We start from the raw sequence: 17,551 nt of genomic DNA on the forward strand, positions 1-17,551 counted from the left end.
TCGTTGTTAGAATCTACGGAGGTGGGTTCAAAACCTGACGAAAGAAGGCAGAGAAGAGGATGGTTTGGAGGATAGAATAGTAGCCGTACAACCAAATTCTGAGTCCATCCATCCAATCATCTTTGATTCATCTATACGTCTTCCATCAACGCATTCACTTGAAACATTCCATTCTCTTGATGGATACGTCCATCTACTAACCCAGTCATTAACTCCATCATCTATGTCCACTTCTCAAGTTATCATCTTCACACCTGCCTATTCCTTCGTGACCTACTGACTTAATATTTCAAACCTTGATATAGTTAATTTACCGTCTTGTATTTATTGATACATCTCAACCAACTACTCATCTCACATCCTATTTACCCACCATTTTGCATGAATAAGGGGAAGAGAAACAGTTGGATGCTGAGCAACCCAGAATCTTGTCTTTTTAGGTTTTATATAGTGTTTCAAGAAAGACCTATTCATCTACAAGTCTGATCATCCAACTATCCTAAATTAATCTCATTCATTATTTTGTCATCGCATCTCAATACGGCTAAAAAATCAACCCAATATTAGAATATACACAAACGAACTCACCGATCTTCTCATACACTGGCAACGCCAACTCAATGTACAGTTTGTTAAGCCCACAAATCCCTTTTGACGCCTCTGGGAAAATCACATCATCTCCCGCCGGGTAGGACGCCTCCTCAAGGAGAGTTCGAACCTGTGCCAATCCCTCTGACAGTACTGACCACACACTGTATCGCGTCTCACCAACGAATGCACGACAGAACTGAAGCACCCTGTCCAGGTCTTGAAAACCCGCCCGGGCCAGGGCAAACTGATCGTCTAACAGGCTAATACGGTCACGTTCCGGCACTGTACCGCGACTGATAGCTTCTAGAATGGCGTCCATCATGGTAGAGTCGTAATGTACGCGGTAGAAACCGATGGCATCTGGTTTAAGACGAACTCGGGGTGAGCAAACAGAATCAGGCAAGGGGTAGATGATTTCCTGGGATTCAGCTTCACTCTTAGCCGTGCAGTTGGCTTTGTCTCCCCAATCAGCGGTTTTCGATGAGGGGGAGTAGGAGGACGAGGGAGATGGGGTAGAAGACGCAATACCAATGACCTTGCGAAGAAGAAGCTTACTGGAGTCATCCACAGCACAGACATTAATTGGGATGCGCCAGTAACTTGGTGGTTCGCCTAGACATATAAAAGACGATGAGCAAAATTTTTACGCCCTCATTTACTTTGTCTAATGTTACAAATCTACACTAGGCGGTTCATTGCAATGCAAGAGTGTACGGCTGAAAACTCTCTCAACCGACTCTTTGCAAAGAACCGGAATCATAGCAACTCCTTCGTTTTTTAATTCAATTAGAGATGCAGGATCGGCAGCTTTAAGCTAACAGCGGAGTAGAGTGGCGAGATATGGTTAAGTACCAAGTAGAGTATTCACGGCCTTCTTTGAGGGTCTTTAACATCATAATCTTTATTTTAGCTACGGTGGACATTAGCAAATATAAAAGGATAGTGGATTACGACATTCCGAATCTGAAACAAACGCCAAAACGGACTCACCCTTCATGGAGCTGCCATCAGCCAGAAATCGTTGCTGTTTCAGCCCAATGCTGTATCTTCCATCCGGCTCATGAATGAGACGTACAGAGACCACGGGATAGCCTGTTTGTTTTGTCCACAGGGACATGATTTCAGTCACATTACAAACGCCAGTGGTCTCCAAGGCAGTCCACAAATCAGCCGTTTTAGCGTTGGAATATTCAAACTTCTTGAAGTAGGCCTTCAAGCCCGCTTGAAAGAACTGCAAAAGTCATTAGACGCAAACATTATGTAATTTGCCACATGGAGAGTCTACGTGAACAGACCCTGTGCAGCAGCAGTGACTTTTGTTTCACAGGAAGACAAAACAAATCAAACCGATTTTTACAGAAATCAAACTAAGGAGTAATATTAACGCCAAACCTGAAATACTTAAACAATCAAACAATTGCCATTTAACTAACCGTCGGACGTATTATCATATCATAGTCATAAATGAGCAGAAAGTGGTGGATGAAATCATAAATTGGAAAATAATATGGCGAAATCGGTAAAGCTGAAGGCGAGCAGGAAAGTATGAGTCATAAGTGAAGGTGACAAGGAAAGAACAACTAAGTTGTAACTCAACTAAGGTGAGAAAGGTCTGCATGAGTTCACAAACACAGGCAAAATTTGGGCTTCCAATACTCGGTTTCCTAGTGGAAACAAATATTTTACCAGCATTGGATTGTTCTGAGGCATCCGAAGACTTAGAAGATGAAGTAAAAAGCCGGAAAGCAATATGGTAGAGAGAAAGGAACGCAATGATTGCAAAAGAAGTTCAAATGTGAACTATCCACCTTACGGCTTGTAAACTTGGGGTCTGAAGAAACCACAGATTACACCTAAGGGAATAAAGGTGCATGGTAGGAGCAATTATAGGCAGCAAAAGTGACTAGTAAAAAGGGGAAAAGCACTAAGGGCAGGGTGAGATAACAGAGAAAGGACGGATAATCTGGGACACTTACACAGGGACCCATGTAATCATGGAGCATTCGAATGACACAGCTGCCTTTTTGGTAAGAGACCGCGTCGAAGATCTCTTCCACCTCTTGGGCACTATTCACTTCGACCTGGACAAGAAAGAAAAAGAGGTGGGGCTGTTCTCTACTGTTTATGTAGATTTAAGTGGACAGAAGAAGGTGAACGGAGAAGTAGCGAAAAAAAACTTGATAAATAATGAAATGCTTTGCAAACCTCGATGGGATGACTGCTTTTCAGCTCGTCCGATCGCAGAGCCTTGATGTACTCTGACGACACGAAGTGGGTCTAAAAACAATGGAGATAAACAATTTGGAAAGGGTTCAAAGTCGAGAGAGAGAGAGCCATGGAGCAGCTTTAGTGAAGAGCAGACAATATAACCAGTAAGTGTTGAGCAGGGCATAGCTGGAGGAAGGTATGATATTTGACCGTCTGAGGGTGAGACTTGCAGCTGCATTTACCTGTCAAGTCAACTATCAACGCGGTAATAATTAAGCCGCCAAGGAATAATTGGGGCCCACCTCTAGTGAAAGAATGCGAGCTGTTCACGAAACATCGAAGCAATGGCCTGTCTCTTGTCTCTTGAGCAGTAAGTGTAGATGATTGGTGTGGGTGTCGGGAGGACAAGTGCATCCCTCCCGAAGTGTGCTCGATGTGGAGGCAAAATAAGACATCTTTAAGTCTGTCAGTGGAAGAAAACGTTTGAAAGTGACCATACTGACATACTGGACATCTAGCTAGCTGCAACTATGACGACCAGAAAAGGAGTTCTTAAATTAGTTTGCAATCTCAGCTGAAGCAAATAATTGACAGAAAGCTAAAAGTGAAAAGTCGAGCTATATTCCGAGTCTTGATGACAATTTTGTGCAACGGGATCGCACAAAAATCAACCATAATCAAAGAAAGTGCTGATAGTAACCGCAATGCTCCAACTTCTACCAGTCTATCTATTAGTCATAAACCTATTCAGGAACCTGGAATAATCGCCAGGATTATAAGACTTTGACACAACAGCATCAGTTTCGCATAGCCAATTGCTCATAATCTTTGTCAACTCGATTGACTGGGTTTTAGACAACACAGATGTCGGATGGCCTTAGTGCGAAGACGAAAACACACCATCAGGACATGCAAACACCTGGGTTGAGGCAGTAGTTTCTTACCCAAAGGCCTGGTGGTAAACCCCCTAATCTGACACAAAAAACATGAACAGCCAAACACGTAGACCATAGCACTCGATTTTCTTCCGAGAAAATAGCTGTAAGTATTTATAACTTCCCAATGATCCAACCCTGAAGGAAGACCTAAATGCAGATAACTAAATGAAGAATACAGCTGATGGAAGGCAGGCTTTAAGGTACCGCAAGCTGGACCTCGCACTTCATGCAAATAATCTAAAAAACACTTTTACTTGAAGTAAAAAGAGAGAATCCGTCGCTAAGTGTCAAAAGTTATTTTAAAATGACCGTATGCTTAGTTTGACTACAACGACTCACCCAAATATCGTAGTCGGGAAAGCAATGATCCACCGCAAGACATTTGGCCCACGTTGCAAAGCCCTCATTAAGCCACAGATCCGTCCACCACGACATCGTTACAAGGTTGCCAAACCACATGTGCGACACCTCGTGTGCCACTGTTAGCGCAACCTGCTGTTTTGACAACAAAGAAGAGTTTTCTGGATCGATCAACAGCGCCGTCTCTCTGGAAAACATGGGCAAACGGTAAGACAACAAATAGGCAGGTGGCGTGAAGACAGTTTTGCACGGGCCTCTGGAGGATTGCTGGTGCTCAAAATTCAGGATGATGGTACAGAACCTCACTCCCACAGAAATAAGCTCCACATTAATTAAAAACCTGACTATCAATGTTGCTGCAAAAAAGAAAAACTCCACCCGATCTTTAGCGCTGAGCACCTTTGACAATAGCCTTTGAGAGCAAGTATGAAGCCCCCAAATCATCGCGCATAGCTACGGCTAAGGTGACAAGAACAGAGCACACTCCATCGGTGACCATGATTTTATGGGTGAAGCTTCCACACCGTGACGATTTTTGAGGTCTCTAGTCTCGTGGACACGATGAAAAGGTGTGCCCCCTTCTCCTTGCATGAGTCAAAAATCGTAGTGGTTCTGAGATAGCATCCACCTTGACTGTCATTACTAGTAACTTGGTGGATGATTGAAAAAAGACTTGATAATTACCCCAATAATGGTTCTTTCGTAGGAGAAGGAAATTCGGCATATTTAAAACCCGGTACTTGAAACATGTCCAGCGCATCCTTACCATCGAACATCGTGTTCACGTACTGTAAACTGTGTCATATTCCCTAATTCCTTTATCACAAGGTCTCATCAGCAAGGAGCTAGTCTCCATCGGGAGATGAAAGTAGTTTATCAAATCCCTGAATGCTCAAAATGAATCTTCTTCTCTTACATAGTTCGCGTGACCCGGCAGTTTATCGTCAAATATCTTTAAGGAGCCTGTTGCTAGCATTCTACCACTACCACTAACTAGAAACTCATTAAACACTTCACCATGTTTGGAGCATTCCTCCAAGTTACCACTTTAACAACAAACAATTCTGAGTAAACTATCGGGTTATAGAAGTCACTACAGTAAACAAACATACACAACGGACAGAATAGGACATCATAATCAAAAGGAGGCAGAAATGGGGGCCAAATTTCATCTACTTAGCCAGATTCATTGGTGGGATTGCGATCAAATGGATGAATAGCATCAAACTTCCGAAAACTCACCTGTAGGTCACCAAGCCCCAATTTTCCATCGCATTGCAATCAAAGTCCGGAATTGCGACCAGATCCAGCTTTGGCAGTGGATAGGGGGATCCAAAGAGCTCAGCGTAAAAGGGCAGTGATTTCTCGGCTACATTTAATGCGTGCTCTCCGAATTTTCGCTTCCCCAACGGTGTAAAAACTCGGATTTCCAAGTCTCTCATTGGGACTTTGGTGCATTTCTCTGTCTTGGATACCGAGGAAGAACAAGCGTTGCTTGTGGAGTAAGGTATGACTGTGGAAGAGATGTGCTCGAAATCTCCCAGTACCATGGCGACGATGTAAGTCGCCATGACTGGAGTGCGAGCAAACGTGACTTTGACGTATCCGCGACCATCAGGGGGTTCGCTGCAACCCTCTGGTGTTGTTACAATTTCACGAGAGACTTCAGGCTGCAGAAAATCAGAAAAAAACAAAGTGCAAACGGCCCCAGTATGTATTCATCTGCGCAGCTCTGCAGCCCCTACTAGCCTGCTATGCAAACTATTTCATTCCCTTAGCACATGCTAAAAGCAAATAAAGGGCTAATAAGAGTCGTTTTCTCAATAACTCTTCTGGCAACCGACGGGTCAATTGGACACTATATCTGAAAAGGGAATAAGAGCAGCATGAAGCTGAAACGACCATTATCGTTATGCTCAAGATAACAGGCAACATTCAGATCAGCCACTATGCGAAGTGATTAGACTCCCAAGTTCTCATCCTCTTTACATTATCTCATTACAAGAACTAATGAAACGAAAATGTGAGTGCCATGCATGATGCACACGATAATACGTCATTCCATCCTTAGCTCTGCGGATCCTAGATAAAACCCTATTTTATTGAAGTAGCTCGTCTTTCAGAAACGAAGTGCGTTAGAAGAAATGCTGGAATTCGCATGGAAGGCGTACAATCGCGTCTACTAAATGAAATATACCATTTTTCCTAATAATGAGAATTTATCATCGCATCGCACCACTATTCTTCTAGCTGTCAGGGGCGCTGATGGCATTGAAGCGTCCAATGTCTGTCGCTGTAGAGATGTAACACCAACTGGAAGGCTTGAAGACGACACTTGAAATAAGACGTAGCCAGCATTTTAATCTGCTGCGTCACGTCATCCACACTGGTTAGGTACTTCAGGGCTTGGATCTCATGATATCAGCTCTTTCCTCCAATTCTTAAATTATACATAGATGTCGAAAACTAACAAAGCTCGAAGCTTTTAGAGCCCTCTTACAGGATAGCTTTGAACAGCTACATTCAGGAAAAGTTCCCACTACTTGATTCTATACGGAACTGGAAGAAATTAGAAATGAACGAGTTAGGACCTAACATTACAGTGAAGTGTGAGTTTCAGGCAATGAATATTTTCCCGCATTTAAAATGGACAGCTGTCATTTACGTGACAAGCTCGTGATGACCCACGCACAGAATAACCAATTTAGGAACCATAAATGTGTAAGCTTACGCATAATTTGCACGATGTTTTGACACGGATCCTTTTCAAATACAACTTTGGCCTCGTAATGGAGCTTAAAAAGACGCGTTATAACGAAAACGAGACCTTTTTTAATATTTTCCCTCAACTATCAGCCAAAAGTTCTCACGGACTAATTCCGTAAAAGAAGCACAAATAACTTACCATGTTTGAGAGGGCAACTTGGTTGTCAAGAGCAACGATGCTGATGTCAAAAGTTGCTTTACGATCCGGCTCATCCATGCACGGAAACGCTCGACGGGCGAAAACCGACTAAAGAAAACACCGACATCTATTATAGGGGTTGCTCACAGGAACAACTTTTAAGAAACACAGAACTTACCTCAAATTGAGTGGCAAGAATGTTGCACTTCTTGCCACTCTTCTCGATGTAGGAGCTATAATATAGCCCTAACATGTCGGTGGCAAATTTTCCCCTAAATTCCAAGTTCAAGCGTCCTCTTGTGGGCTAAATAAGGCAAAGTGCTTAAACTAAATCGCTACGCAACCAACCTGAAGGCAGGTGGGAAACACAAATATAACTATTTCCTGCTCTTCATCGTACGCAATCGTAGCTTGAGCTAGAAGTTTCGGTTAGTGTCATTAAAAAGCCTGATTGACTTACTATCTTGGTATGACGCAAATGATATTTCAAGCCCTTTGGAATTGAAAATTATCTGTTTGGTTGCTTCGACCACCTACAACACAAAAAACCTCGCCTATAGACGATATTTCAATGGTTCTCGATGTAAGATTTTGGACAACCTAAATTATGCATCGCAGTGCAAATCATAATTTAAAACAGAAGCCGCTTAGAAAACAGAGTGTGAAGGAGAAGGGAAGAGCTACCTGCAACTCCACAGAAACACGACCGGCATACGTGAAACTTGTGAAGTTAGGAACAAGATCAAGCTTGTAGTTGATAGGGACTATTGTTCGAGGTAGTCGAACATGTTTTTCACGAACATCTGTCATTTTGGATGTACCAACCAGAGTAAGTCTAGCGAAAAAAACAACTGGACCTATCTTTGAAGACGTGGGTCGCCGAGTCGACTAGTCCTCGAAAAATTAAAACAATTCGGTGCATTGAACTTCAGCTGAAGATTGGTGACTCAGAATCTTTGTTTTCGCGTGCCTTTGTTTAATTTTCTTTAACCATTTTGCAAAAAACTTATTTTCATAATATTCAAATAAATCATTGCAAACCATACGCAAAGACTTTATAAGTCACCTCTTTCTTTTTGGCCTTCAAACCCTTAGAATTAACGGGCTGACTAAGAAAAGCCAGCTTCAATGTTAATACCTAGGCTGAAGATCAAAAGTCAGGATGCGCACGTTCGGGATCCCCATCTACCTCGTGGATTTCTGGCGACCCTTACTTTATGGGACTCCTGCTCAGTAAAAGCTTCTCCTTGCCTATGAAGTACATCCAAACAAATATGGGTTACAAAGTTCCCCATCTTATGGGTATGGTTTGAGTGATCTCTCTCCTTCCGTTGGTCTATAAACTTCAATCTCGTAAACAAATTTTTGTGTACCTTTGCACCGATACATCTTGTGATATATGGTGACTAATTGAGTACAAAGTTGGGTATTGCCAACAGGAGCTAGTTAACAAGTGGATTTTATCTCTCGGAACGCATCTTGCTTCACGGATGGTAGAGCCTGCAGTGTATTCTAGGTGGAGTAATCCAGCCGTACATTTGCACTAGGTCTCCCTCTCTATGGGCGTTTGGCTGTGTGTGTTATAATAATTCTCTGCCTGATATATGACAGCGGTTAGCTTTTATTTACCATGATGAATGTTTTGCATTGCCTTCATTCAGTGCCAGCGCGCACCCTGGAACTTGTCGGATATTACATCCATACTTGGCCAAAAACATTAAAATTTTTTCTTATATTTGCTATTATGACCATCGTCAACGGTGCAACACGAGTTACTGTGTGGGCAGCAGCCCTCTAGGCTAAGGACTCTTCTCACACCTGGGTGTTGAATCTCAGATTATGCTGTCTAAGCAGAATACCTTAAGAGTCCACTCAGAGTGTGATTTAGTCCATACAGTTTTGCATTGCCTTGCGGGTATTAAGCTGACGTGGATGAATTTGAGAGTTGCAAGGTCTCAAATAATTAAGTAAAAAGTACACTTTAAAAATAGGGACACTAATCGCTATGCAGAGATTTAGGCACTCAGTAAAGGAAATGAAATGAGTAAAGGGAAATCAAGCAGAGATTTGAGCGACATGTCGTCAAGGTATCTGCCAAGAATACATAAATGAAAAAAGTCCAAACAAAAGGAAAGACACTAGTTTCAAGAAAAAGGAGTGAAGATTTAAGAAGAATGAAGAGAGTAGAGAAAAAGGAAATAAAAAGACTGGACAAAAAGGAGTCAAAAAAAGGAAAAACGACAAAGAAAATAATAAAAAAGGATATAACAAAAGGGAAGGATGGAAGAAAAAACAGGAAAAAAGGGAGCGGAAAAAGAAGTGTGGGAATGGAAGGGGGGAAAAAAGATGAAAGAAGGAAAAGCAAACAAGAATACACATAGTGGGGAAAAATTGTGAAAAGAATTGTAAAAAGAGGAAGGAGAGAGGAGAAGTGTATAGATTTCAAATAAATGAAAATGATCAGGTAGATGGGAGGACAACCGTCTCCGCTTCTCCATCACGCACCTACACGGGCCTGACATGGAAGAAAATGCATTTCACCAAGACACAATGCACTCACGCCGACGTAGTTGGCAAGAGAACCGTCTTCGCTTCTTGTCTTGGTGAAATGCATTTCATTCCACGTCTCAGATCCGTGTTAATTTTCGTCCTTCCTTACACAAATCTGCTTTTTAGCCATTATTGTTGACTTGGCTTTGATTTCACCCAACCAGAATATGGGAGACTGAACCGATCTTCTCACAACAACTGTTCGCCCCGACTACTATTAGTAGTGCAATAGCTCACCTACTTTTTGTCACTGTGTGAATAACGGCCGTAATCAAGTCGGGCATTGGGAGGTGCGTCAAGTGTGTGACTGGCCGGAGACGACGCGAACTCATGAGGAGGTGGATGTGTGTGACACGAGGCGATAACTGTGAGGATTTTACCAAGGGGACTGAGGTTAAAAAAATGGTAAAATGAAATCATGAGTTATGTGTTGGTTTCGGTTAGTCTCGCTTCCTTCCCATACAATATGACGTGGATGGTCCATATGATTTTATGCTCATGTCAACCGCTGCCTAGGTCTTCTCTCGATTAACTGCTATTGGGGGAACAGGTCTTGTTTGGAGGGATGTTGTGTAGGTTACGAACATAAGCTGACTTTTTGATGTTAATGACAGGAGTGAAAACAGTTTGATGTTTTGCATCTATACCACTTTTTTCTCCAGAAATACACTACTCGAGCAGTGAACTGATTTCCTTATCTCAGGTGTCGGTTTCCCCCCATAGATAAATACGCCACTCAGCAAACTCCTTCAGACATTCTCAATCCAAAACGGTTACTTCCTGTTGTCTACCTGGAGTTCTATGTGGAGAAACGGGGGAAGGATTCAACCCTGATGTTGTTGCATCAAATAGTTGGTCTGGAGCTGATGTACTACCTATCAGTAGGTTATCTACCTATCCTACTACCCATTTATACATTCCTCTATTCACATACTCCCATTCATCTACCTATATATGTCTGTCCATCTATTTGGACCCAGCTTCCAACTTTTGAAGGTCAGTGGAGAGTTACCATAGAGAAAATCACACGGAAATTAAAATGCGGTACTCTGCGCCTACTGAATCATCTGTCAGTCTTCCAGTCCGTGCTCGACTTTCCTTATTTGTCTGCTTCTATGTAGTTCTGTTTATTGGCTACTATCCCCCTTCCCATCTCTCCATAACCCATTCTATCTGCCTTTCTTCCTGTCGATTTTTCCACAATATCCACCAACCAGTGAGGGTCAGCAAGAATTAGCAAGAACCACTGCTACTTCTACTTTGAAAAAACCTTTCACACCTAAAATGCAATTAAAACTTCTGAATTCAGTAATCTGGAGGATGAAGTTCCATCGATTAGGTCTTGAGTACCGGGATTTGGAGGCTTTGGAAAACATGGGCAAACGGTAAGACAACAAATAGGCAGGTGGCGTGAAGACAGTTTTGCACGGGCCTCTGGAGGATTGCTGGTGCTCAAAATTCAGGATGATGGTACAGAACCTCACTCCCACAGAAATAAGCTCCACATTAATTAAAAACCTGACTATCAATGTTGCTGCAAAAAAGAAAAACTCCACCCGATCTTTAGCGCTGAGCACCTTTGACAATAGCCTTTGAGAGCAAGTATGAAGCCCCCAAATCATCGCGCATAGCTACGGCTAAGGTGACAAGAACAGAGCACACTCCATCGGTGACCATGATTTTATGGGTGAAGCTTCCACACCGTGACGATTTTTGAGGTCTCTAGTCTCGTGGACACGATGAAAAGGTGTGCCCCCTTCTCCTTGCATGAGTCAAAAATCGTAGTGGTTCTGAGATAGCATCCACCTTGACTGTCATTACTAGTAACTTGGTGGATGATTGAAAAAAGACTTGATAATTACCCCAATAATGGTTCTTTCGTAGGAGAAGGAAATTCGGCATATTTAAAACCCGGTACTTGAAACATGTCCAGCGCATCCTTACCATCGAACATCGTGTTCACGTACTGTAAACTGTGTCATATTCCCTAATTCCTTTATCACAAGGTCTCATCAGCAAGGAGCTAGTCTCCATCGGGAGATGAAAGTAGTTTATCAAATCCCTGAATGCTCAAAATGAATCTTCTTCTCTTACATAGTTCGCGTGACCCGGCAGTTTATCGTCAAATATCTTTAAGGAGCCTGTTGCTAGCATTCTACCACTACCACTAACTAGAAACTCATTAAACACTTCACCATGTTTGGAGCATTCCTCCAAGTTACCACTTTAACAACAAACAATTCTGAGTAAACTATCGGGTTATAGAAGTCACTACAGTAAACAAACATACACAACGGACAGAATAGGACATCATAATCAAAAGGAGGCAGAAATGGGGGCCAAATTTCATCTACTTAGCCAGATTCATTGGTGGGATTGCGATCAAATGGATGAATAGCATCAAACTTCCGAAAACTCACCTGTAGGTCACCAAGCCCCAATTTTCCATCGCATTGCAATCAAAGTCCGGAATTGCGACCAGATCCAGCTTTGGCAGTGGATAGGGGGATCCAAAGAGCTCAGCGTAAAAGGGCAGTGATTTCTCGGCTACATTTAATGCGTGCTCTCCGAATTTTCGCTTCCCCAACGGTGTAAAAACTCGGATTTCCAAGTCTCTCATTGGGACTTTGGTGCATTTCTCTGTCTTGGATACCGAGGAAGAACAAGCGTTGCTTGTGGAGTAAGGTATGACTGTGGAAGAGATGTGCTCGAAATCTCCCAGTACCATGGCGACGATGTAAGTCGCCATGACTGGAGTGCGAGCAAACGTGACTTTGACGTATCCGCGACCATCAGGGGGTTCGCTGCAACCCTCTGGTGTTGTTACAATTTCACGAGAGACTTCAGGCTGCAGAAAATCAGAAAAAAACAAAGTGCAAACGGCCCCAGTATGTATTCATCTGCGCAGCTCTGCAGCCCCTACTAGCCTGCTATGCAAACTATTTCATTCCCTTAGCACATGCTAAAAGCAAATAAAGGGCTAATAAGAGTCGTTTTCTCAATAACTCTTCTGGCAACCGACGGGTCAATTGGACACTATATCTGAAAAGGGAATAAGAGCAGCATGAAGCTGAAACGACCATTATCGTTATGCTCAAGATAACAGGCAACATTCAGATCAGCCACTATGCGAAGTGATTAGACTCCCAAGTTCTCATCCTCTTTACATTATCTCATTACAAGAACTAATGAAACGAAAATGTGAGTGCCATGCATGATGCACACGATAATACGTCATTCCATCCTTAGCTCTGCGGATCCTAGATAAAACCCTATTTTATTGAAGTAGCTCGTCTTTCAGAAACGAAGTGCGTTAGAAGAAATGCTGGAATTCGCATGGAAGGCGTACAATCGCGTCTACTAAATGAAATATACCATTTTTCCTAATAATGAGAATTTATCATCGCATCGCACCACTATTCTTCTAGCTGTCAGGGGCGCTGATGGCATTGAAGCGTCCAATGTCTGTCGCTGTAGAGATGTAACACCAACTGGAAGGCTTGAAGACGACACTTGAAATAAGACGTAGCCAGCATTTTAATCTGCTGCGTCACGTCATCCACACTGGTTAGGTACTTCAGGGCTTGGATCTCATGATATCAGCTCTTTCCTCCAATTCTTAAATTATACATAGATGTCGAAAACTAACAAAGCTCGAAGCTTTTAGAGCCCTCTTACAGGATAGCTTTGAACAGCTACATTCAGGAAAAGTTCCCACTACTTGATTCTATACGGAACTGGAAGAAATTAGAAATGAACGAGTTAGGACCTAACATTACAGTGAAGTGTGAGTTTCAGGCAATGAATATTTTCCCGCATTTAAAATGGACAGCTGTCATTTACGTGACAAGCTCGTGATGACCCACGCACAGAATAACCAATTTAGGAACCATAAATGTGTAAGCTTACGCATAATTTGCACGATGTTTTGACACGGATCCTTTTCAAATACAACTTTGGCCTCGTAATGGAGCTTAAAAAGACGCGTTATAACGAAAACGAGACCTTTTTTAATATTTTCCCTCAACTATCAGCCAAAAGTTCTCACGGACTAATTCCGTAAAAGAAGCACAAATAACTTACCATGTTTGAGAGGGCAACTTGGTTGTCAAGAGCAACGATGCTGATGTCAAAAGTTGCTTTACGATCCGGCTCATCCATGCACGGAAACGCTCGACGGGCGAAAACCGACTAAAGAAAACACCGACATCTATTATAGGGGTTGCTCACAGGAACAACTTTTAAGAAACACAGAACTTACCTCAAATTGAGTGGCAAGAATGTTGCACTTCTTGCCACTCTTCTCGATGTAGGAGCTATAATATAGCCCTAACATGTCGGTGGCAAATTTTCCCCTAAATTCCAAGTTCAAGCGTCCTCTTGTGGGCTAAATAAGGCAAAGTGCTTAAACTAAATCGCTACGCAACCAACCTGAAGGCAGGTGGGAAACACAAATATAACTATTTCCTGCTCTTCATCGTACGCAATCGTAGCTTGAGCTAGAAGTTTCGGTTAGTGTCATTAAAAAGCCTGATTGACTTACTATCTTGGTATGACGCAAATGATATTTCAAGCCCTTTGGAATTGAAAATTATCTGTTTGGTTGCTTCGACCACCTACAACACAAAAAACCTCGCCTATAGACGATATTTCAATGGTTCTCGATGTAAGATTTTGGACAACCTAAATTATGCATCGCAGTGCAAATCATAATTTAAAACAGAAGCCGCTTAGAAAACAGAGTGTGAAGGAGAAGGGAAGAGCTACCTGCAACTCCACAGAAACACGACCGGCATACGTGAAACTTGTGAAGTTAGGAACAAGATCAAGCTTGTAGTTGATAGGGACTATTGTTCGAGGTAGTCGAACATGTTTTTCACGAACATCTGTCATTTTGGATGTACCAACCAGAGTAAGTCTAGCGAAAAAAACAACTGGACCTATCTTTGAAGACGTGGGTCGCCGAGTCGACTAGTCCTCGAAAAATTAAAACAATTCGGTGCATTGAACTTCAGCTGAAGATTGGTGACTCAGAATCTTTGTTTTCGCGTGCCTTTGTTTAATTTTCTTTAACCATTTTGCAAAAAACTTATTTTCATAATATTCAAATAAATCATTGCAAACCATACGCAAAGACTTTATAAGTCACCTCTTTCTTTTTGGCCTTCAAACCCTTAGAATTAACGGGCTGACTAAGAAAAGCCAGCTTCAATGTTAATACCTAGGCTGAAGATCAAAAGTCAGGATGCGCACGTTCGGGATCCCCATCTACCTCGTGGATTTCTGGCGACCCTTACTTTATGGGACTCCTGCTCAGTAAAAGCTTCTCCTTGCCTATGAAGTACATCCAAACAAATATGGGTTACAAAGTTCCCCATCTTATGGGTATGGTTTGAGTGATCTCTCTCCTTCCGTTGGTCTATAAACTTCAATCTCGTAAACAAATTTTTGTGTACCTTTGCACCGATACATCTTGTGATATATGGTGACTAATTGAGTACAAAGTTGGGTATTGCCAACAGGAGCTAGTTAACAAGTGGATTTTATCTCTCGGAACGCATCTTGCTTCACGGATGGTAGAGCCTGCAGTGTATTCTAGGTGGAGTAATCCAGCCGTACATTTGCACTAGGTCTCCCTCTCTATGGGCGTTTGGCTGTGTGTGTTATAATAATTCTCTGCCTGATATATGACAGCGGTTAGCTTTTATTTACCATGATGAATGTTTTGCATTGCCTTCATTCAGTGCCAGCGCGCACCCTGGAACTTGTCGGATATTACATCCATACTTGGCCAAAAACATTAAAATTTTTTCTTATATTTGCTATTATGACCATCGTCAACGGTGCAACACGAGTTACTGTGTGGGCAGCAGCCCTCTAGGCTAAGGACTCTTCTCACACCTGGGTGTTGAATCTCAGATTATGCTGTCTAAGCAGAATACCTTAAGAGTCCACTCAGAGTGTGATTTAGTCCATACAGTTTTGCATTGCCTTGCGGGTATTAAGCTGACGTGGATGAATTTGAGAGTTGCAAGGTCTCAAATAATTAAGTAAAAAGTACACTTTAAAAATAGGGACACTAATCGCTATGCAGAGATTTAGGCACTCAGTAAAGGAAATGAAATGAGTAAAGGGAAATCAAGCAGAGATTTGAGCGACATGTCGTCAAGGTATCTGCCAAGAATACATAAATGAAAAAAGTCCAAACAAAAGGAAAGACACTAGTTTCAAGAAAAAGGAGTGAAGATTTAAGAAGAATGAAGAGAGTAGAGAAAAAGGAAATAAAAAGACTGGACAAAAAGGAGTCAAAAAAAGGAAAAACGACAAAGAAAATAATAAAAAAGGATATAACAAAAGGGAAGGATGGAAGAAAAAACAGGAAAAAAGGGAGCGGAAAAAGAAGTGTGGGAATGGAAGGGGGGAAAAAAGATGAAAGAAGGAAAAGCAAACAAGAATACACATAGTGGGGAAAAATTGTGAAAAGAATTGTAAAAAGAGGAAGGAGAGAGGAGAAGTGTATAGATTTCAAATAAATGAAAATGATCAGGTAGATGGGAGGACAACCGTCTCCGCTTCTCCATCACGCACCTACACGGGCCTGACATGGAAGAAAATGCATTTCACCAAGACACAATGCACTCACGCCGACGTAGTTGGCAAGAGAACCGTCTTCGCTTCTTGTCTTGGTGAAATGCATTTCATTCCACGTCTCAGATCCGTGTTAATTTTCGTCCTTCCTTACACAAATCTGCTTTTTAGCCATTATTGTTGACTTGGCTTTGATTTCACCCAACCAGAATATGGGAGACTGAACCGATCTTCTCACAACAACTGTTCGCCCCGACTACTATTAGTAGTGCAATAGCTCACCTACTTTTTGTCACTGTGTGAATAACGGCCGTAATCAAGTCGGGCATTGGGAGGTGCGTCAAGTGTGTGACTGGCCGGAGACGACGCGAACTCATGAGGAGGTGGATGTGTGTGACACGAGGCGATAACTGTGAGGATTTTACCAAGGGGACTGAGGTTAAAAAAATGGTAAAATGAAATCATGAGTTATGTGTTGGTTTCGGTTAGTCTCGCTTCCTTCCCATACAATATGACGTGGATGGTCCATATGATTTTATGCTCATGTCAACCGCTGCCTAGGTCTTCTCTCGATTAACTGCTATTGGGGGAACAGGTCTTGTTTGGAGGGATGTTGTGTAGGTTACGAACATAAGCTGACTTTTTGATGTTAATGACAGGAGTGAAAACAGTTTGATGTTTTGCATCTATACCACTTTTTTCTCCAGAAATACACTACTCGAGCAGTGAACTGATTTCCTTATCTCAGGTGTCGGTTTCCCCCCATAGATAAATACGCCACTCAGCAAACTCCTTCAGACATTCTCAATCCAAAACGGTTACTTCCTGTTGTCTACCTGGAGTTCTATGTGGAGAAACGGGGGAAGGATTCAACCCTGATGTTGTTGCATCAAATAGTTGGTCTGGAGCTGATGTACTACCTATCAGTAGGTTATCTACCTATCCTACTACCCATTTATACATTCCTCTATTCACATACTCCCATTCATCTACCTATATATGTCTGTCCATCTATTTGGACCCAGCTTCCAACTTTTGAAGGTCAGTGGAGAGTTACCATAGAGAAAATCACACGGAAATTAAAATGCGGTACTCTGCGCCTACTGAATCATCTGTCAGTCTTCCAGTCCGTGCTCGACTTTCCTTATTTGTCTGCTTCTATGTAGTTCTGTTTATTGGCTACTATCCCCCTTCCCATCTCTCCATAACCCATTCTATCTGCCTTTCTTCCTGTCGATTTTTCCACAATATCCACCAACCAGTGAGGGTCAGCAAGAATTAGCAAGAACCACTGCTACTTCTACTTTGAAAAAACCTTTCACACCTAAAATGCAATTAAAACTTCTGAATTCAGTAATCTGGAGGATGAAGTTCCATCGATTAGGTCTTGAGTACCGGGATTTGGAGGCTT

The 17,551-nt window shown here is 42.2% G+C and overlaps 1 protein-coding gene across 1 annotated transcript; it reads right to left on the reverse strand. All coding sequences in view use genetic code 11, as the record gives it.

The window, feature by feature from the left end:
• Positions 1–544: 544 nt before the first annotated feature.
• Positions 545–14,445, reverse strand: EGR_10634 (Puromycin-sensitive aminopeptidase; the record flags this gene model as incomplete). Its single annotated transcript, XM_024499883.1, has 14 exons — positions 545–1,203; positions 1,582–1,822; positions 2,568–2,672; positions 2,797–2,868; positions 4,077–4,284; positions 5,340–5,767; positions 7,003–7,110; positions 7,181–7,306; positions 7,687–7,837; positions 9,794–9,940; positions 11,973–12,400; positions 13,636–13,743; positions 13,814–13,939; positions 14,320–14,445. 14 exons carry the CDS (start codon positions 14,443–14,445, stop codon positions 545–547), a joined length of 3,033 nt encoding a protein of 1,010 aa, XP_024345707.1.
• Positions 14,446–17,551: the final 3,106 nt, after the last annotated feature.

The sequence above is a fragment of the Echinococcus granulosus genome (genome assembly GCF_000524195.1).
Source record: "Echinococcus granulosus chromosome Unknown EG_S00244, whole genome shotgun sequence".
Lineage (NCBI taxonomy): Eukaryota > Metazoa > Platyhelminthes > Cestoda > Cyclophyllidea > Taeniidae > Echinococcus > Echinococcus granulosus.